This window comes from Eleginops maclovinus, chromosome 8, assembly GCF_036324505.1.
Source record: "Eleginops maclovinus isolate JMC-PN-2008 ecotype Puerto Natales chromosome 8, JC_Emac_rtc_rv5, whole genome shotgun sequence".
In the NCBI taxonomy this organism is placed as follows: Eukaryota; Metazoa; Chordata; class Actinopteri; order Perciformes; family Eleginopidae; genus Eleginops; species Eleginops maclovinus.
Window position 1 is genome coordinate 3,680,528 of NC_086356.1, and position 22,970 is coordinate 3,703,497.

The 22,970-nt window shown below is 41.8% G+C and overlaps 1 protein-coding gene across 2 annotated transcripts; it reads left to right on the plus strand.

Moving 5' to 3' along the window:
- Positions 1-9,977: 9,977 nt before the first annotated feature.
- LOC134868130 (uncharacterized) lies at positions 9,978-17,115 on the plus strand. Of its 2 annotated transcripts, XM_063889032.1 has the most exons (4): positions 9,978-10,114; positions 12,062-12,345; positions 13,214-13,613; positions 13,977-17,115. In XM_063889032.1, exons 3-4 carry the CDS (start codon positions 13,348-13,350, stop codon positions 14,404-14,406), a joined length of 696 nt encoding a protein of 231 aa, XP_063745102.1. In that variant the 5' UTR covers positions 9,978-10,114; positions 12,062-12,345; positions 13,214-13,347; the 3' UTR covers positions 14,407-17,115. The 2 variants fall into 2 exon arrangements, with proteins under 2 accessions (XP_063745102.1, XP_063745103.1); XM_063889033.1 differs by lacking the exons at positions 9,978-10,114; positions 12,062-12,345 and adding an exon at positions 12,464-12,696.
- Positions 17,116-22,970: the final 5,855 nt, after the last annotated feature.

Genomic DNA, 22,970 nt, shown 5'->3' on the forward strand with positions numbered 1-22,970 from the left:
AGCCCCCAAAACGTTTGGGAAGTGCAATACTAAATAGCCAGAGTATCCCTTTAAATAAGCTCCAATTAAACAGTGTGTTCAGTGTTTCAATATTCCAAACGCTTGTTGTTGCAAAAAATAAATACTTTTGATAATCTCTTTTACAGGAAGTAGGGATTTTCAATTGCATTTATTCTAGCAGCTCCCACTTCTTCATTTTGTAAAGCCATCATCATCGGAGGAGGTGGAGGATAAGGCACATGCTGAATTTAACACCTACGACATTCAGAGAAAATGATTCATTATGCTCCCCAACATACCGTAACCACTCTGCTATTGGACGGTTTCCTCCTCTTTCCTGGGCTCAGTAAGACAAACGATGAGATGTCTGTTCTCAGCTGGAAGATATGCTGTTATTAGCTGTTTTTCTACTCAGTAATATGCTTACTTTCTGAGAATTTGTGGCTTAAGACATATTCAAATCAATGCTCCTGTCATATTTGTACCTGCAGATGGGTATATTTCTGCAGCTGAACTTGTTTGAACGCATCATAATGTGAACCGCTTGTGAATTGTTGACTAAAGATAAGAAAGTGCAACTCATTTCTTAAATAACTTTGTACTCTTGCAATGTTGGTGTTATGAGCAAATGAACCATGTATGGAGCCCCCTTCTCATGAAGCAGCTAAAGTGACTTTGGATTGATTATTCAATTTGGATTAGAAGTGGTAGTGAAGGTCATGGCGGAGTGTGATATTACCAAGAGAGGACCAAGCACAGAACCCTGCGGGACGCCTCGGGACACGGGTGTGGGGGAGTTGCAGTGGTTGATGTTATTGATATTTTCTCAGTTTGTGAGATATGATCTAAGGGCCAGTGACAACACAGCACCTTTCTCTGACTACCTTTTCTCAAAAGATTCCAGTAAGAATAGAGCTCATGCCAACACATGAAGCCACCTCAAGAGGAAACGCTGCGAGTTCAATCATGTTATCAACTTTTCAGGGACGTGTCAGTGACGTCGAGTGATGTCGATAACACGTTACTCTAATCTGACCACTTATTTCAGTAACGAGTAATCTAACGCGTTACTATTTCCAAACCAGTAATCAGATTAAAGTTACTTATCCAAGTCACTGTGCGTTACTATTTTTGTCATTTTCCTGAGTAAAAAGATATACGTTTGCTTTCTTCTTGCGTCTCAGGGAGTGACGTCTATGCGACAATCAAGTCACGTGTTCAGCACGAGGACACCTCACGTGTAATACCACGCAGCAACACAAACGTAAACAACAATGGCGGGAGGAGAGAGATGCGCGTTTCTAGCTGGAAATACAGTCGCCATTTTGAGTTTGTGTCAGCTAAAGGTGACGGTGTTAAGGTTCGTTGTTCTCTCTGTGCTGGAGACAAAGTGCTATCTAGCTTCAAAAACACTCAAATGTGAAGAAACATTTGGAGTCGCAGCACGGCACAGTCAGACTACAGAGCAAGTCCCACCAGGTGGAGCGAAACAGAGAGCTGAGACTAAAGCAGGAGGCCCCCCACCACCCAAACAACAAGAGCTGGACTTCAGTGCAAAACCAGTAAGTGGGGGAGAGATGAAGAAGTTGGTCGGGCAGTGTGTTGGACTCATTTGTGTCGGCAGCTGCTGAAAGTAACTAATAAAGTAACTTGTAATCTAACTTAGTTGCTTTTAAAATCAAGTAATCAGTAAAGTAACTAAGTTACTTTTTAAAGGAGTAATCAGATTACTTTTTCAAGCTAACTGGCAACACTGGTGACGTCACTGTAATAGTAGCAGCAGTCGTAATAGTTGATGGAGAAACGGCTTCATCAGGCAAAAACTATGCTGTTGATGTTGAGGGAGGGTTTCAAGACAGGAGAGAAAAACATTATCCTCTATCAGCTCTTCTAGCAGGAACACGAACAACTCGAATCTGCCAAATCTTCACAGTTTTTCTCAATCACAATACAATCAAATAGTGAGTGGGACTAACCCGATGTAAGATTATCATCGTCCATTGAAGCCTTTAACTCACCCTCCTCTTCTAACGTGTTTGTGTGTCTGGGTCCTGATCCACCAGTCTCCTCAAATCTGTTTGAATCGACAATTAAGAAGCAAAAATTCTCAAATGTACGATGCTGCCGCAGAAGGAGCTGTCAGGCGCTCGACCATTAGCCTGACGTAAAGTGCAATTAAAGTTATGGAAGTCAAATCAGCCGAGAGTCATTGGGTTCAGAGCTTTTCACCTCGTTCAGAGAGATAGACACTTGTGTCTGGAAAGGAGAACATATTAATTGTTTTTTTGCGGAGGTGACTGCAGGTCGGTGGACAGCCCACCTCGGTGATATGCAGACAGTTAATGGTTGTTGGAGGTGAAAAGTCGATCAGGTGGTCGGTACACTACGTAATGAAGGAAGTAGAGTGTCTGAAAGTTTGGAAATGGATTCTTTCTGGTCAGAAAGGTATTGCTCATATTTTTGGACAGCTTCTAAAATAACCCAAAGTCATTGGTAATGTTATATAGGGCTGTCACTATGTTACAAAGTAATCCAAAGAGGTCTGTTTCAGTCTTTGCAGACCATTTACATACACCAAAACCTATACAACAGTCTACAGGAAAGACACAAAAAAACCCAAAAGCACAATAGAGCCTCTTTAAAAGCACCAATAAACCAGGTGCAATCCTCACTATAAATCATCTTCACAATAATTCACCTTCTACCTCAACGTCACGGACATGAGCATGGAAGTGAACTTGGAAATTATGAAATCAATTGAACCACAGCCTGATAAGTGTGACTCATTTATTAAGCATCTGGTTAGAGACTAATGAAAGCCTTTTAACCCACACCTCATCTCCACATTCAAGCCAAACCAAGTCTGACACTAATGTCCACTTTGAGTCACTAGGCGTGAAAAATTGTTCCTCAAATTCAGGTTGACAGAGGTTTTAAATGTCAAATAAGTGGTGGAGATAGAACTTATTGTGAGTTGTACGGAGCTTATTAGCTAATAAGGACTCGTGAGTTGATAGTGGATTTGTAAAAAGGGTTTTCATACCTTCCACAAATCTTGTTTTTTAACAACAAGCTGCCGCGACAACAATAAACTAGTAAATAAATCCCAGCATTTTTGCTACCCTGCTTTCCAAAATGACTACCTGGCCTCAATGTGTCAAGGTGGTCATTTATCCACTAGAGTCTTTACCTTGTGGGAAATAGTGTTCATTAAAGGTCACTAAAAACTTCTAAAATAGAAAGACCACCAATCACAAGAGTTCTCCTGTGAATTTGACAAATAATGACCGACATTTCAGGTGTCACCTTTCAGTTGACGTTTAGATAATCTGGCCAACGTCGACGGCGAGAACAATTCATTTCATTGGACTTGCTCCCAGAGGAGGGGTATGGTGGTCCAAATATGTTTAAATAATTGGTTTATGTACTGAATCCAAAGAGGCAGAGCCCTTCGTTTTATCCTCCCACAACCATGAGGCAAATATTCGGTGACGCCAGGATACAGACCCCATGTCAGTGGCCAGAGCAAATCAAATCCAAACCCCAGAGCCGGGGTTCCCAGGGGACTGTCACAAGAGAACAACAAAAACAAGTCACCTTCACAATCTTGGACCCCATCCAGCATCTTATCAAAACGCACATTAACGTGTGCCAACTCTAAACAAATGAAGATAACATCTCAACTACTCAGCTGTTAAGAACATTGGCAAGTAGCCAATCAAATTGCATCCGGGGAACCTGGCAATCAGCCCCATAGCATGACACATCTGCTCTCCATTGCCACAATTGTAGAATAAGGATAAATAAAAGCGTCCAACATTGACATTCAAGCAATATATTGAGCATGCATTAATTCCTGCTGCCAGCCAATGGCGTTGCCCCAATTTCCCCCAAATAGCCAGCAATCACTGTATGTATAAATACCATAAATGACATTAGGCAACATACAAATCACCGCTCCACCATTTACCATGCCTTATTGGACAAATGTATGGTTCAGTATCTTGCCCAAGGAGACTTTGAGAGTGCAGGTGCTAGAGATCGAACCACTGACCCTCTGCTTGATAGATTTGTCCCCGGAGCCACATCCATCACCTAAATAATACATAAAGTCATCTTTATTATTTCACTACATTTATCCATGGACTTCTTTATTTTAGCCCGCAATTATGCAACTGCAGATGCTGTAGAGGCGGCACCTTTCGTCTTTTTTTAGTTTACCTTTTTTATTTTGTTTCTTGTCTTTGGGTGCAATGACTGAAACCACCTCGTGGGGACATCAGCAGTCCTTTAGACTTTTTTAGTCTTGTCATGTGTTTGTGTTTGTGTGTGTGTGTCTCTTTGTTGAAGGGGTTTGGAAGGTGAAACTACTCAGTGCTCTTTTGTTTTCCCTCTGACACGGAGAAATATAAACAGAAGCACCAATCTCCACCTAACCCTTCCCGATGATTGCCATCAACAGTCCTAATCCTCTCACATTTTGTCCTCTACTACTCGTCTCATTTCTCAACCTGTGTGTTGTTTCTCATTTGGGGAAGAGGAGGGGAGGGGGTCTTGGCTCACTGATCGGACATGGACTCTTCACCGCCGTTTTGATGTCTGCATGACAGACAATTACCTCAAACCTACAATAACCATTTTGTAAAGAATAATGGGACCTGTCCAGCTTTTGTAGTTGACAGGTCTGACTATTGAATTCACATGTCCATCATAATTTCATAAATCAATTCTTCCCCTGGTTCCCTCTAATATGTATGCCAAGCAGTGATATCAGGCTGGCATTGTAATAACCCCCCTGCAGAAGCCTAGACCAAGATAAAATGTCCCTAAGATCAACCATTTCTAGAATTTATATATAGCTTATTGGCCGAAAGTTACATAACAAATGGAGGCCATTAGCTTAGCATAAAGACCGGATGCTAGCTTGGCAGTGAACAAAAGTATGCTAACTGTGCCTTAAAAGATGTATGATAAACACATCTTGTCTTTTCAATAAAAAGCCTACATTGATCAAAACAATGGTAATAAAATGTGTGTTTTTTTATTTCTGTTCAGATTGAACTGATGACATCAAAGCTAACCGTCTCCTGGCTGCAGCATCACATTTAAAGAACACATACATTATGTGAGGGTGTCAGTCTCATTTATCTCTGATAGTGGGTCCGTTTGACAAAACAGAATGCTATTCCTTCCTTCCACAGTTACCCCCCCCCCCCCCCCCCCCCCCCCCTAGTGAGCATTCAGCTTTATCTCAACAACACACCTGAAGATTTCTGTAATGCTAAATCCGGAGGACCCATCTTCAATCTGGACCTTTATTTTGATCTACATCAAAATGTCCACACACACAGACATATACAGTACATACCTAGCCTCAAAACCGCTTCATATGGTAGTTCCTGCTACAGTTAGTGTCTTCAGAAGCATCTTAAGCCAACTGGTACATGAGATAACTGTTTTGCATTTTACTGAACTCAAAATGTGAATTATAAAAGAGTTCTCTGATGTTTTAAAGGCCAAACTCTTCATTGAGGATACAATTATCAAAGATGTAATTAATTAGTTAGCCCTATGTAAAATAACTGGTAGTTCCATTCCCCTTGCCACTGTAATTTAAATCCAACCAAATATCGATATACATCAGACAGCAAATCAGTGAAATTCCAAAATTGTCAGTAGGGGTTTTTAGATGGCTGATCCAGAATGAATGTGGACAGTTGAGCGACCGCGGGGCCGCCCGGGCCCAGGGTCGTCGTCTGATGACCTTGTGCTGTCTGCCGTGGAAAGCTGATCTGACAGCGAGAGGCCCGAGGTCGTGGACACACATGTGGGGAGCACAGATAGCCACCAGGACGCAGACTGGCTGACGGACCATCCAACAGACAGACGTGGTGTCAGGACAACTCTTAAGGCAATTAACAACAACATTTTGCACATCAATTAAACAATTAGTGCTCTCGTTTGAATTGGCAGTGCAGAGATAGCCTGGCGGGGAGCAGAGACTGTGACGCATTCAGCAGGTCAAGAGTTAAGTCGATGCGATTTGGCAGCGCTGAGATGTCCAGCAGCGAGATATGGAGCTCCTGAGGTTCAGTTCTTGATAAGTTTATAGATGAAAAGCTAAACCTGGCACATTATAAAACCTGGCAAATATTTTGTAACATATTGTAATTTCAGTTTTGCATGTTTTAGGTTTGCTCAATCCAGGCTTCTGTAGGTTGATGAAGGATTTAATGGAAAATGGCTGGTCTGACTCTTTACTGAAAGCTTACTGGCTGCACGCCTTCACTAAAACAAATTCATATTGGAACAATTGTTTCTTAAGAAAGCCATGGAGATTATTCAGGAATGGAAACGTTTCTTATCCAAGAGTAAAAAGTGGTTATTTATAACATGTGGAACTAGTCAAACAGTTAAACAACTAAGCGAGCCATGGCAAGTAAATACAATTGTTATCAAACCAATGGGGTAAAAACTAGCTAAACCATGCTAGCCTAGCCTAGCTTAGTTAGCTGCATTGTAATATTTAATGTCAATGACAGACTGATCACTTTTGACAGATATAAGGCAGACCATGTCCATTCATTTGGACTATTTTCAGTTTTAGAAATCGTCCTTTAAAAATGTAAACATTAAGCATGTTGTGCCTCAGGTTAGGGCCTTAGTGTGATTAGGGTTATCACAACTTTAAGGCGTCTTAGTTCCTTTACTAATTCCAGTGGCAGTGATAGATAAATACATTAACAGGAAAACAAACATCATTTTATGAATGAATCTAACCACAGTTTCCCCCAAATTTCTCCAGATCACAATTGATTTAACTAGACTTAAGACGCAAGCAGCTTCTAGTCATTTCAGGTAAATGTAACTGACATATCCTTCAATCCCGTTAGTCCCTCCAACAAATGTAGCCTGTAGATATTTATCTGTAATCTGTTCTGTGTTATTGAGCTCAACATTAATGGCTGCTTTACTCCTAAGCTGCTTGAGCTACAGCAACGGTTCAATTTCCTGATACCATTGTAAAAGATGTAGTACAGAGTTTATAATTTCCTTTCACAAACACATTCTCTATCTAACTGTACTTGATGCTATTGACAATTCAAACCAAAACCACAGTGTGTGGTCTTGGTTTTAATTATCTGTGAATGGTGTCAGCTGTTCTGACTTCAGGGAGTGTAAGCAGAGACCTTGATGTGCTTCTAGTCAGTGCTGAGAAGTGCGTGGAAGCCAAAGATGTTCTGACATCCACTCAAGGGAGTCCCACTGGGATGCTTCTGATGGTCCCTGTTGAGATAGCAGAATTGTTCTTAAGTGTTCATCTCCCACTCCTCGTACCCAGTGCCCTTCAGATGTGCTGCGCTTTATTGTCACCCTACTTTGCTTGTCAAATAAGTCATGCACCAATTACGATTCTTCCTTTCTGATATTGTTTCTAATACCCAAAATCTCAATTAGTGTGTCCTCAACTACAGAGTACCAATCTGATTCCAATTATTCTAGTGTAAATACATTACTACACATCTGTTTGTTGCTGTTTGTCGAAAACTGTCACATACCAAAATCCATTTTAGCGTCCTTTAAACTCTAATGGTGATGCTGTTGATTCAAAATGCAGAAACCTCAATAGACACTTCCACTTTGTTTCATTTATGTACAAGACAGCATTGAACTGCTGTGATAAACAGAGACAATGCTGCACTCTCTTCCCACTGTACTGCTGGTAAAAGAAAAGGCTACCATCAGCATAATCCCAGGCTTCTACAGTTCCTATCCAAAATGTCGTTCAAACCATTCACCTGCATGAGGCTCGTCTTAGCTCCTAGATCTTTTACGTTACATTAATCTGTTGTGTTTTTTTTAATGCAGTTGACCTCCTCTTCAATACCGTAGACATGCCAACAGGAGCAATTTTGGTATTAAGTATATTCCCATGGACACCTGCTGGCGATCAAACCACTGACCCTCTGATTGGTAAAGCCTGATTCATCCCATGTGCCGCAGCCTTGCATGATATGATGGTTAGGTCTGTTAGACACCATGAAACAAGCGTAATTATGGAGTGCAACACCCGTAGGGAGGTTCATTTTATGAATCATTTTATTTTGAGATTGACCTCAAATACAAGACATAAAGATAGTTTCTTTGCAGGTATCATTTTTACAAATGTAGAGAACCAGGACCACACTTTGAGTCTGATCCCGTGCTACTGTTAGTCATATTTAACAAAATGCATGCAAAATCATGCATTGCGCAATCATTTTTAATATTTTTGGACCCTCATTTGAATGCTAATGTGAAGCGCAGGTGGTTGGATTGTGCGTGCTTCTATTTTGGATCATATTTGTACAGCAAGTGCAAAAGGGCTGGGTGAAGATAGATATAGATCAGCGGGTGTGGTTATTATTACATCTTCTGTTAGCCAGAATTGAAGGTAACACCAGCGGTGATACACAAACCATCATTTTGTGGCTGAAGTATTCTTTAAAAATGTAATGCAATTCCTTAGACATACTCTTTTCTGATATTCCGAATGCACACAAGCATTTTCGCTCCTTGTGTTTCTTCCCCCGGACTCCATCACACTTAAAGACTTTTGAAGGTTGTTTTTTAGTGAGCACAATGTGTGTTCTTCTACTTAACAGTGTAGGTTAACAGTGGGTGGCCAGTCAAAGAGCACTTAACAGCTCCCTGGTAGTCTTTAGTCATGCACACAGAGAAGAAAAAAAGTCCAATCACTGAACTCCTACTTCAGCTGTTCGATGGCTCCGTCAGCCACACATTAGCTCTTCACATGAAGGGCCCATGAATACATTTACATGTCTGGGATCATTAACTCGACTATTTTCTCTACCGTCTCACTTGGCTCTGTCTGTGATACACTGCCATCTTCTCCATCCTCCTCATTATCATCATCATCGTCTTTTCGTTATTATCATCACCATCCTCATTCCTATTTTCCTCATCCCCTTCCCAATTATCAAAATCATCATTATCATTTCATCACCATTTTTGGAGCTACCATCCTCCTCTTCGGTGTTGCCTTCCATCGTACAATGGAGAACATACCCCCAAAATAATCATCAGAATCAGAATATGTTTTCAATCCCTTGGAAAATTCAGTTTGTGACTGAATTATAGAATAACAGAAGGATAAACCACATGTTGATAGAAACCATGAGACCATTCTGCTTTTGGAGAGGGTACTTTTATGGTGACATGGTTATAATGATGGCACCAGCGTGTTGAGTCTGGAGTTGGGCTATGGCGGTATGAATGATGTTACACAAAGAGGGGAATGTAATGTGTACATTAATGGCATATGAGAACTCGCCATGAAAATAATAGGCCCACAGTCCCACAGCGAAAAATGGCTACCACCTGTTGTTTTCTAGAATGGCAAACCCCCCCTCCAGGTGCAAATCGGCACAAAAAGCCTGAAAGCCATCGATGGAATCATAGCCGTAAGATATATCCTGGTGCCGCCATGTTTCAGAAAAGAACGATGAGGTACATTCTAGATATTCCTTCTGATTTCTGGCTAACATTTTTAGCTTATCCATTTTTAACACCAATTATTTTACGTGGCCCGAGTTGAGAGACGGTAGACAATGCTTTATTCTTCCTTTCGTGTTTCATCTTCAATATTGTGGATATTGAGGATGCACAAACAATGGCTAAACACATAAATGAAGACGCCATCATCGCTTTTCAACCACATTTCCCTATGAATGACATAAGTGACATCCTCTTCAACATCGTGATAATAGGTGTTCTTAAAAAGTCATCATCATTTTCGATCCCATCGTCTTTACATTGTGTCCTAGCGATGAGTTATTGATTGTTTTCTTGTGGATTCTTAGGAATGGCTGGCAACAGGATCAATCAGCGCGCCGGAGTCGCCCTGTGGTGTAGAACCTGTTAAGGCAACAAATGAACTGGTGAGGTTCAGGAAAAAAGGCCGGTGTTTGGGATGAAATAAAGTACGGAAAATAACGTGACGAAGATGTGAACGTCGGGTTCAACCGGAACACGAAGAGTAGTCTCCTGGATGAAAATATCTAGAAGTGGGGGGCCAGCTCTGTGTCCTACCTTCAAACAGAAAATTAAATAGGTGAGAAGATAAGAGGACCAACAGAGAGATCGATGAACTACACAAATATTGAATGCATGCTATTTTCAGCTAATGAAAAGGAAATATGCATTGTGTAACACAGTTTGTACCCTAAACATATTTCTTATTGGATTATAAACAGGCAAGAGAGAATATATTCTGTAGAAGAAATATGAGAAAATGATATCACAACCCACGTCTTGTGAAACGGATCATTCTGTCCTTTACTCAACCCCTGCTAAATAAGGAGTAGGGAATGAACAAACTAATTAAAGGTCTCAGAAGGAAGTCACTTTTTTCTATCATCGCCATTGTGCTTTTAGAGAACAGTACAGCTCCTGCATCCTCTTCCAGCAGGTTGTCTGGGCGGAACACCCCCCCCCCCCCCCAACTAGATAACAGATCTTTTAATATTACTCTCTTCTCCAATATCGGAGGATTGTGAGGGTGCCAGACAGGGATATTGAGTGAGAGCTAAGAGTTTCTCCATTTCGGCTTGGCCCGCCGTCAAAACTTATTAGACAGATAAATGAGAGCTGAACTTGCGTCGGAGCTGGCCTCTTTTCTGTGTCATTTATTCGTCCCATGAATACTGGCTCAATCAGATAGCGGCAAGCCTTTTCACGACGGCCACCATCTCTCTGCATCTGTTGACCTGCACTGGCACAGGCGGGACTAATGCGGGCTGCTTCTGTGGCCCTGAAACAGCTGTTTCCCCTTCGCTGTGAAACTGCCTTTGTTAAGATTGTTCCCAATTTTCCCCCTCAGATAAAGCTCGGATCTAGAGGTCGGACTGTGTTAATGCGCCTGTAATACTCTATTTGTTATTGTGTTGCCTAGAACTAGGATTTCAGTAAAGAAGAAAAACCCTTGAGCACACAACCTGAAGTTTTTAGAATGTCATCAAACTAATGTGGTTTGATGACAGGCTTAGTTATTCGTTCATCCACATGGACAGCAGTGACAGTGTATCGCAAGGATTAGAGCTTCTTTGACAGATTTTCAGAATAATCTTTCATTCATAGCATGTAAACTATCACTATTATGAGCTGTGTGTGCATTCGGTCGACTTAAAAGTTAGCATCGCAAAAAGGTAGTTGATTTTTCTATTGGATTTTGGAATTTTGTTAAAAATGAGCTATGTGGTAGACACATGTTTTATAATCTCCACATGTTAACACCACTCTATGATCATTGAAGCATTAGTGCAATCATCAGGAGTAAACAGCTAACGTTCGGCTATCAAAGAACAACATTACACTTGGATATCTGGCGTCACAACCGCTAAGCTAAAGGCGGATAAACTTCGACGTGATGACATTTGGTAGTCTCATGTAGTCACTGGAAACAGAAGTTCATTCAAGGGTGCGGTATTTACTGACGCATGTTATATCCAGAACATTGAATCTCTTAACCTTTGTAAACCATATACCTTGTTTCAGGATATCTACCCAAAAGACACTAATAACACTTCTGGTGTTTGCAAGTAATACAAAAACCCTTACCCCTGCATCACCGGCTCCTGGAGTTGTTAACCCATCTTCCATAGTTTTAATGTAATACCAGTCCCTGTAAATGGCACATAAAGCCTCGTGATAGGGTCATTTTTCCCTGGATATCCCTAGAAATATTGAAGGTCTTTTGATGGATGCTTGTGTACAATTTGAAATCGGTAAAGGTTTTAAATATTAATTGAATTTAGAGACTTTATGTAGTCATTTTAACACACTTACACGTAGGTAATCATTTCTTATATCCTGTTTTCACGTTGTCATCTTAGCTCATTGAGTGTTAGTGTCATTTATTCCACAGTTCAGTGTGTGAAAAGGGTCTGAAAGGATCCAAATATATTTATACGTATCATGTCACTTTAAGAAACAGAAGCCCCACCAATCAAACATTCCGTGTGTGTGTGTGTGTGTGTGTGTGTGTGTGTGTTTTCCTCAGACCCTGACTCAGCTCCAAAAGTATTCCTTATATAAAGACATCCTTGACCAGTTTCCTGTATCCATGGCGATAGGAAGTGCTCTCCAATCACATCCCTGCATGGTGTGTAAGGGAAGTGCACTGTTTCCTGCTGTTTTCACTGGCTTCCTCCCATTGGTGCGGGCTCAGGATTTCACATTTGGTCCTGCAAAGCCACACAGTTTGTAGCCAGCGTTCTTCTCATGTTACAGTATGTTCTTTTTCCTCACAAATTCACCAACTACAACCCGTCACATTTAAACAAAGTAAGTTGAACATTTCTGGTTGTATTTTCAAAAATACAAGAGTCAAATAAAAGTTTTAAGGTTGTAGAAAGCATGCTTTGTTTCTGTTCACTGTTTTCTATTTTAAAGCACTTGTTTTAAGACACATTTCTCTTCAAACTCAAATATATCTTAAATGAAATGAGGGCAGTAGTCAGTTAATACCTGGTTCTTGGTAAAATCCTGTCTCGTACCGAAACCCTTTGACTAAAAGTGCTGATGATTTAAAACTATTCTTTTGATGTATTTATTCTGCAACACAGCAGGAAACCTGTGTAATGTGGCAGCAAAGGAACACACACACACAGCTGGACTGCTAGCTAGCAAAGATGGGTATAAACAATGCCATTTATTTTTCATAAACCTTCAGAGAATAATCCGCTGAATCCGCTGCTGCCCTGTTAAATGCACCCCTGCACTGACTAGCAAATTGCGATTCTATGCTCCTGTGCCTTTTTTCATATATTTAAATGAAGTAATATGCATACATATGATGAAAAGTGTTCCTATTTATATGCAAATTATGATCAATGAAAAAACCCTCCTATTCAGCAAGATCAGCGTTAATAGCCACATGCTGTTACAGGGAAATTATTAGCATCTTAGAAATGGAGGTCGACCATATTGCGGTTTTCTTGCCAACAGTTATACTTTGCCAGATGGATAATTGCAAACCAAAAAAAAGGGCACATTTCACTCAAAATATTGCAGAACTTTCATGGGTGTGTTTGTAAGACGGGGCGGATAGAAATTGCAAGTGATGTGCGAGTCCCATTCTTTTTAATAAGAGACGCAGAGGCAGAAGCTTCATTTTGAAACACGTATTGATTGACAGCCCTTTCTGTTGCAGAGCACCTTGAGGCCTCTGAAGCTGCCACCTTGGAGACACCTGTTCACGCTTCTCAGTCTGTGTTCAACATGTGGAAATAATTTACACCAAACAACACTCCATCAATCTTTCCCTCTGGATGAAACGTGGCAGAGATGCAGGCTGGTTATCAGGTAACCAGCATCACCCCTCTCCAGATCCCTCCCACACCTGAGACTTCCCTCTTCCAGGCCATCATTAATCCTAAGAGAGGTATGGAGGAACCCCTCCAGACACCACGTCCCCCCGGGACCTGCAGCTCTCCAGGTGCTGCTGGGAGATCATGCTGGAGCTTGGATGCGCGGGTGGCTGTGCTTCTGGTGACTCTGGCAGGAGCTTTAATGCTGCTGCTGCTGTACAAACTCTTACAGCTGAGACACAGGTGTGTACATTTCAGAGAGTAAATACGTGAATCAACAATCATGAACAAGTACTTCATTACCACATTCTGAAAACGTAACAACTCACCAAACCTCGTCCCACTGAAACATTTTAAATGATGACAACCTGTAACATCAACTTACTAACGAAACAATGCAAAGGGAGAGTCAATTAGGATCCTGTCATGATAGACATATAATACCCAGCAATACCTACTTACCGGTGTATCCGTTCCTTACTGATTTTAGAAATGGAACAGTGCCAGGCTAGATGCTTATGCTAAGCTAGGCTAACCGAGCTCTGACTCCACCAAAGACTAACGTGTGCTGACTTATGTCCTGTTGGTTTGTGTTGTGTCCTGCAGGCTGAGTATTGCCCGGGCGAGGCACGCGCTAGAGTACTACAGCTTCTACCACAGCGCCACCTACACACTCAAACAGCCTGCGTCATGTCAGGAGCTGCCAGACAAAAACGGGATTACGGCTACACCACCTATACAAACTGTAACCCTGGTGACACCCACTGTCATCCCCCCACCACTGCCGCTCCCCCCACCTCCTACCCTGCCTACACCTCTGCTCCACACCCCGCTTTCTCTCACTCCAACACCTTCAGTCCTGGCCTTCCCTGTCCCCCTGCCTGGGACCCACACCACCCCGCCGAGCCCTCACCTGTCCTGGGGCGCCTGCTCAGACGCAGATATATACTCTCGGATCGGAGCTTTCAGGCCCTCCAGGCTCTCCAGCCTCTCCAACCATTCAAAGGTCATCCTTTTTGAACACTCGTCTCTCTGACCCATGACGCAAAACACGCCTGGAGTTGAAGACATTTCATTAGACTGCAGGGATTACCTAAAATGTGTTGGACTCATTACTTTCTATAATGTATTGCAGCCAAATATATTATTTTTGAGGCAGTCCTGGGGTTTGAATTGTTGGCTTAACTTTATTTTCTGTCTTGATAATACAATTCCTAACTTATAGTCTCTTCATTTTTACACTGAAGTCATTGTAGCAGAGCCCATTGTCACCAAATGAGAGGCATTTCCTCAGCTGGTTTCCCATGCAGTGGACCCTCCCTGTTTCACAGCATTCTCTGTGTTTCCTCTGACTCTCTCTGTAGGAATCTCACTTTGCAGTTCCTTCCATTACAGTCCTTAATGATGACTAGGAAGATGTCCTTTTATTCCAGCGAATGTCACAATTGAAGACGTGAGTCATGAATTCAATCATCTCTTAAAAACCCATTCAAAATCTCATCACAATTAGTTCAACCTTTGAACAATGTGCTTCTTATTGGTTTGAAAATAAGCTCAGATTGTTTTCTAAAGAAGCCCCGTAGACAGACAGGTAACATCTGTCGGTTGTTGATCTGGTTTCCAGCTTCGCCCTAACAAGCTGTTAAAATGAATTTCCTTTGAATATTTAACCGTGTTTTCCCAACAGGCCTCTCATTTATAATTCAACAATAGTTTGCAAATTCATGAGGGAGGCTGTTTAAGTTGAAGCTTGTTTGTTGCTTTCTGCATGCCGTGGTGAAAACTGAGACCTTTTGTGACATTCTCCCTTTCTGTATTTATGTCTGCAAGAGAGGCCATCGTCTCCATGCTAAAAGCCAGTTAATTCAATCTGTGCATGTAGTGCAGTGTCGTCTCTTAATTGGTTGTAAGCCGAGCCAGGGAAGACAATTGTACCAATACACCGCTGCTGCAATTAAATCGAAACAAGGGAGCGTTATGCAGGGATGAATTTGAATGTGTTTGTGCGCTGGATCAGATTAATATTAATTGAATGTTGTTATCTCGCTGGTATAGTATTTTAAAAAGGCTTCATACGGCATTGAAAATGTATCTGAATCATTGTATTGCTTATGACATGCATGCACATCTTTTAACTCAAATAGATCTTTTATTTTTAAATCATTACGGGCAGGATGGAGTTTTTAAAACTAACTACAAGGCGAATTCTAACCGTATGAGAGCCTTATATGTGCATAAATAAGCAAGCAAGACCATCAAATTGACACAGTCATTCTTAATGCATATCACTGGTTTAATGCATCCCGGTGAAAACAGACAAAATGATATATGTTGTGGTTGATACTCGGGCATGATTAGCTAAGGGAAGTAGAAGAATAATGGCTAAAGAACGAAAAAGCAAAACTGGACAGCGATACAGCTTGGCAGAGAAAGAAACACCTGGTTGTTCATTAAAGAAATGGAGAGAGCTGCAGGACTTGAGAGGTGCTGAATGAAGAGCTATCCTAAACTTTACCATGTTGCAAGAAGTTCACAAATCAAAGCTGCCATGACCATAAAGGGATTAAAAGACATCCCAATCCAGTCCTGAATTCACCCTCTAATCCTAGATTGATAAGTGTTTTCTCCAGGACTTTTTAGCTATGGTTTTGTTGTAGCTTCAGGGTTCAACTTCAAAGCTGTTTAGTCCCACCAGACTTCCATAACTCTGGGCAGTACGGGTTGTGCTAGCTGAATTGGGTTTGCTACGGCCTCTACCTAAAGGTTTGAGTCTACTGTAGCCAGCACCAGCTGCAAAGTAGTCTTCATTTGTTCTAATGGTGAGGTGTGCTAGCTAGCTAATTTTGTTGGTCTGATAAACAGTAAATTCATCCACATTGAGTGCCTTCATATCGATATTTTCCAAGCTACCAGCTGTTGTATTTCGCCATCCATTATTGCAAAATGTGTTTAACGGAGACACCAATTGCGAGGCAAGCATTGGTGGCAAAAACAGAGCTGGCTAACATTAGCTTAATGTAGCTAGCAAACAAAACGTAATATTAAAAGCTAAACTGGTCAACTGAGATCGTGACCTATAGGAGAGAAGGTGTGTCCCACAAAGTCTGTCCCAACAACATGGTTAGCTGTAAAGGACAACAGAAGGGTCACTTTTTATTTAAATAAATGCAAAACGTTTCTTTCAGCAGATAGTTGACTGACAATTGACCCTTCTGGTTCATACATTTGACGAGCGTTCTCTGTGAGTGAAGGTTTATCCCAGAAGCTCTCGACTCAAATTGCAGATTCTTAGCAATTGCATCTGTCCTCGTCTCCTTCTCTGCAGTGAGAGGAAATGGTTGTGGTTCCAATAGTGTTGTCATCTCTGCATGATGCCACAACAACTCCCTTACCTTGAAAAGCTCAACAGATGGGAAGACAAAAGTAGAATACTTGGTGTTAAGATTGCCTCACTTTCACTAGGCAATGCTGTCCGACCCTGGGTATGACCTTACAGGCTTCATTTAGGCACGTTACCTGACAAATGGCAGTGTGTCGTGTGCAGTGTTTCTAGTCTTAGCTCCAGTTACTAAGGCCTTCAGTTGGGGTTCCTTTTGCAATAATAACCCTATTTTTAAGTATTTGTATAATGCGTTATAGACAAGGGTCTCATAAAAAATCATTCATATTGCTAATAAACAGAACCGAAAAGTATCACATTTGAAAGCCGACCTAACTTTGTATTTCTCAATCCTTTTTATTTGCAACTCTCATTAAATACAAAAGAGCTGACCAAATGATGACGTTGCTTTATGAAGATGAAGATGAAGAAGATTCAACTTTTATTGTCATTGCACAGAGTACAAGTACTAGGACAACGAAATGCGGTCTCTGCATTTGACCCATCCTAGTGTTAGGAGCAGTGGGCTGCCATTTTGTACGGCGCCCGGGGAGCAGTGTAGGTAACCAGTGTCTTGCTCAGGGACACCACGGTGGCACTTGGTCTTTCGGGGACTTGAACTGGTGACCTTCCAGTTCCCAGGCCAAGCCCCTATGGACTTTGCCACCACCTATCTTCTCGTGGGTAAATCAGCTGGGGAAGAGAAGGAACACCTGCAGGAGGTAAACTAATAAAGCAGCACAACAAACAATGAGCCTCTGTTTGATGTCCCTCTAAAAAAAAAAATGACTGCACACACAAAGTGGTAGCACAGGTTCAGTGGGGTCAGGTCCAGGGAGCCAAGCACCGACCAGGCTCTGAGACTTATGAGAGGAATGGAAAGAGAAGGGGAAAAGCTTATGCATGAACAATGCTGTTGAAAACACATTTAAACACCAAAACCATGGCCACTGCAAATATATACTTACCTTCACTGCAATTCACTTATAAAGCAGGACCAGACAAACAGCTCTCGGGTCAGTGAAGGTCATTTGATAAAGATGTACTTGTAATCCATTGTGACCTTTTGGAGGAGCCCCGGAAACATCACATCCTGACAGCAGATCTCAATGGCTTGCACATCAACACAACAAACTGAAGAAATTGAATAAGCTCTTCTGAAGCTTTTTCCATATAAACTGATATTCTGGATTGATTGAAAAGGCACTCTATTTTAATGTTAATAATTAAATATACATATTTCAATTAATAAGATCATTACCTTTTCATTTTTAAAGACCCTGCAGAATCTATCCGGCCTACATTTACCATGTTTCCGTTCCAAGGACCCTAAAATAAATGGACTGAAGCATCACAGACTGCACACATTTGGTTTGAGGTCATTTCTATGAAAAGATTCTGGTTCATGCTTCCAAAATGATTCGAAAGATGCTGTGATCACGTCATAATTCCACATGTAGGGACTCTAAGCCACCACTTTGAACTCCATATTTGTTGACTGCCTAAAATGTAAGGTTGTTTCCTTCCAAAAGAGAATCCTATTCCGCTGTTTTGCTCTAAGCGTGTTAACAACAACAGTTCCAAAAAGAAAACCAAGCAGGATTTATCTGTGCGTGGCTGTGAGAGCCCGTAACGTAATTCCTCTGACAGAAAACACCACCGGCGTTCCCTGCAAGGGAAACATGACTGATCAGTTCAAGTGCGTATGGCTGAAAAGTAATCCACACTCTTCACCTCCTCCAATACGCAGGCTTATTTACTGCCAAGTGCACTCAGAGGCAGTCTCCGAGGAAGCATAGACAACAATCCTGGAGAATTCACAGCATCTGCAATCATACATCCAAACTGTGTGACAGTGATTTAGAAGGGTTGGTTATGCCCTGCACATTTTCAAGTGACTTTGTGGAATGGGCAACATTTGATGGTTTTGTCAGCCCATTGTGTTCGTCTTCAAGATGATGTTTTTCTGTTGTTTTGAGAAATCATCCTCTGAAATGTCTCTTGTCAAAAAGACAAATCAGACTGACAATTCCTGTTGTTTGGAGGAACTACAATTTCAGACGGCATGACCATTGTGTTGTGGAGGGAATGCATCAAAAACAGATAGTTTTTTTTTATATATATGCAAGTGTAAAAACGTTCTTTAAAACTGATCTTTGAATACTTCATCACACTTTGTTGGTAAGATTTGTTCACAGCACATATTCTTTAGCATTTCTTTTCAGAAAAACACTTGAAAGTCGATATGTAGAAAACATTTAGACAAAAAGGCAGAAATTTGAAAAAATAATTTGACATTTTTAGGAAAAAGTGAACATTTTTAGACATTTGAGAAAAAGATGTTTGGGGTAAAAACATTAACTTCTATAACCGATAAAGAAACGACTTCAAAACATCAAGAATCATGAGAGTACGTTGGCTTTAAAATAGCCAAAACCAAAAGTGTTACTGTTACGTGTCAGAATGTCTGCGTGTGTGTGTGTGTGTGTGTGTGTGTGTGTGTGTGTGTGTGTGTGTGTGTGTCTCCCTCTCTACCCCTGATTGTCTCCCTGCAGGTGCAGCCTCTCCCTCAGGTGATCCCGATTCCTAATCAATGCCTGCGTAAAGGCCTGAGGAAGGCTGCAGTCTCTTGCATTTGCTTTGTTTAATCATAGTAAACATTTGGTTTATCCATAAAGTATACGTTGCCCAAGGTGGGTTTTCAGACTGCAACAGAAGATGTGTAGACCTTTTGCTTTCCTGATGTTAAGTACAGTGTAGAGGGGGGTTGGCAAAACATACACGTTTTAGGCTAATTGTTTTGGGAGCTATCCGTAAAGTAAGCATACTTCAGCTTCCTCTAATTAAGGTTGAGCTGCTGTTTCTGTTTGTACCTGAGGGTCAGGTCAGAGAGCTGCACAGCTGGTTGCTCATAATGCACAATGTGCCTCTGTTTGGTTAGCTCCATGAGGAATCAGTTTTCAGTGGGATACGCCTTTATATTCTTGCAAAGCTTTAATGCAATCTGTCGTGTTTCTCCCAATCCGAGTACGGTTACCACGGCCTGGTTGAAGGAAGGGCCCGAACCATGATCAGTATAATTTGTTAAAAATAACGAGCACCAGGAAGTGTAAGGAATGAGATCACTTTGAGAACGGTTCATTTGCAATCTTGACATGAGTTTGTTCTTTGACACTTGGTGGGTGTATTCCCGGGACCCCATGAGTTGCAATTTGGAAATGTGTCACATTTATTATTGGTAAACTTTGAATTGGAACAGAAAAGGCTAACAGTTCTCCCGCTTTGCAGCAGCATGGCACAGGCACGGCACGGGTTGTCAAACAAAATAATGTAAGCTTGAACAGAATTCCCCCAAGCCTTCTGATTCTAAAATCACCTAAAAACATCCTTGCGTCGTTTGGAAGATTTAGCAAGTTCTTGACGCAGCTTTTCCAAGTTTTTTTCCATTCTCTTTTTGTGACAAATAGCACACGGTTTAATCGGGTTTGTGAGATTTATTTGAGGTTCTTAAGGCATCTTAAGGCTTCTCTCCACCTCAGAAGATGTGGCAGCCATGATGAGCAGCACATCTTTCTGAAGGTTATGATCAGGCTTTAACCTGTCGTTGTAAATCCTGTGTCTACAGGTGTTGCTCAGAAATAGATGGCTGAAATTACAAGCGTAGGAGCGCAATATGTGGAAAAAAGTGGTGCCCATGATCGTGTTTGTGTTATTTGATGGCATGGACACTCAACAATTGAGTCAAGATAGTTGTTTGACATCATTCAGACTACTCCCAACACATACTGTAACAAAGAGTTTGTCCTAAGGCATGAGTTTGTGACCATGGGAAAGTGGGAAAAATGACTTTCTAACTAAATCACAACATGTTAGTCTCTTCAATGTGTGCTTCTTTTGATATCTAATGCTCCACTTCCATTCACTGAGCCTACCCTGAAGCAGTTGTTGGCCCCCTGAGGAGACTCGTCTTTGAAGCCCTCTAGTTTAGATTGAATGATATTAAGTCTAGCTATAAAACTGGGCCTGATATATCCTCTGAAAGACAGTGATGTCCACCGAGAGCGTGAGTGTCCTGGGGGAATTTACGAGGTTGATATTTAATTCAATATATTATATAGTTTGAAGGAAGGGCCAGAGCAAACTGAAACAGAACATATGATACTGTAGGACTACGGGGTATTTCTTCGAACAGCTCCCAGTTTGTGTTCGGGAGGAAGACGCCCTCACCACATTCAAGAGCTTTAGACTTTGCTTGTTGATAAAGCGTATCGTTAGGGCTGACCTTGAACCTGCCCCTAGTGATTCTGCCACAGTCGGGGGACTTTTATGCCCTCATGTCCTCGCTATCTGTTCCAACTCATGAACTCAAGTCCCATAAATGCATTTTACTAACTCAGCATTCAGGGCATCATCCCTAGGGTTTTTGTGTGTCTCATCTGGCCGGTATAGAAGGTTACGTCTGGATCATGACTTGTGGCTGCGACTGTGGCCGTGGTGTATTTCAACAACACTTGTCTACTTATTAAATATTGCACGAGATGATAGATTAGACAGAAATGTAGACACAGGTCCACCAATTTGAGTTTAACTATAGGGTATTGGGTTTTAAATGCTCATTTAAGCCAGCTAATTACTAAGTAACCTGTTGCTGTGGTCCGACCTGACACCTCCCTTATTATTTTAGTGTCGTCTGGAAGATTTTTGACATCCCCCTGCATCCGTCCATCCATCCATCCATCTACTCCACAAGGTTTCCACTTTTCCCCAGTTTATTGTGGGGTTTCTTTGGGAGTTTTTCCCTGAACGCTGCAGGGTGTAAGAACAGAGGATGTCATACGCTGAAAACCCCCCTGAGACACATGTATAATAAGCGAGTAGTTAGGGACTTCGAATATGACTGGAAGGGACGCCGGTTCGAGTCCAGATCGTACCAAAAGACATACACAGTGTGGTGGCTAGAGAAGTACCAGTCCATCTGACTGCCGGGGTGTCATTGAGCAATGAACCGAACCCCCAACTGCTCTATCGGCGCCTAAAAACCTCCATAATGACAAATGCATGTATTTGTGCGTACGTGTTCAGACCTATAGATCATTTTCCTCTGGGATTTAATGAAAGGTATTTTATTATTCTTATGTAACAGAAATGAAAAGATAAGAAGGTACATTAAGAGGAGGGGGAGGGCACACTTTACTGTATTATGTTCTGTGTGAAGAAAAAACCCACACCTGCTTATTGTCGGCCAGCTGCGGGCCCCCCCCCCCACACACACACACCTCTGTCTCCTGTGCCGCCCGGGCCTTTGATCAGGTAATTGCCCCTTCGGCCCCTTCAGAGTTTGCATCCAACATATGTCGCTATGACAACAGCATCCATCTGTGTGCCCCATTCACTGCCTCCTTAAGATGGACTTATATGATATGAAGCAAACCCCACCCCCCCCCCCCTTAAACAGTCACATTTTCTATCACCGCTGTGAATGTGTCAGTTGGCCTCCCCCCCACACACTTTGACACCATATCAGTGTCTCCCCCTGGAATGATGAAATGCTCCTTTTTTTTCCCTCCGCTGTAATAAAGATTGTCTTTGTTTCACAAGATGAAGCAGATCCACCCGCACCAGCTGAGAGGATCAGAGTGCTGGTGGGGCTCGGGATGTGGGGGGGGGGGGGGGGGACGTTGTGGGGGCTCATGGTGCTGTTTGAAGACACTTTGAGGAGGGTAACACATGTTCCGTTACAGCAAAATTGAATTCTCTGAGGATTTTAAGACGAGAACTTACTGTACGTGCCCCCGTGATTCATTTAAACTCACCAATATTACCCCCGCATCATCGAGACGTTATCCTAAAGCACAACATACATTGTATTTTGATGTTCTACCCAGATAACTATTGAAGCTTTATGACTTTAACAGAGAGGAATGTTCAGATCAAAGACAATGCTTCCACGGCTGCACCTGTTTTTATCCATCTTAAATATTCTAGATGTTTTACAAACCTTCTTCTGACTCTTTTCCCAGAAGTTAAGCTTTACATTTGGACAAAATGATTCATAAAAAAGGTTACGTTGGTTCAATCAAGGCTTACCTGCATGACGTGTGTCAGAGAACAAACCAAAAGGTCAATGAGGTTGAAAAAGGCTATAGCCACACAGGAATACAAACGAAAATCCATATCAGGAAGCTACAGTCGCATCCAGCACTGTCTTTGCAGCTTCCTCT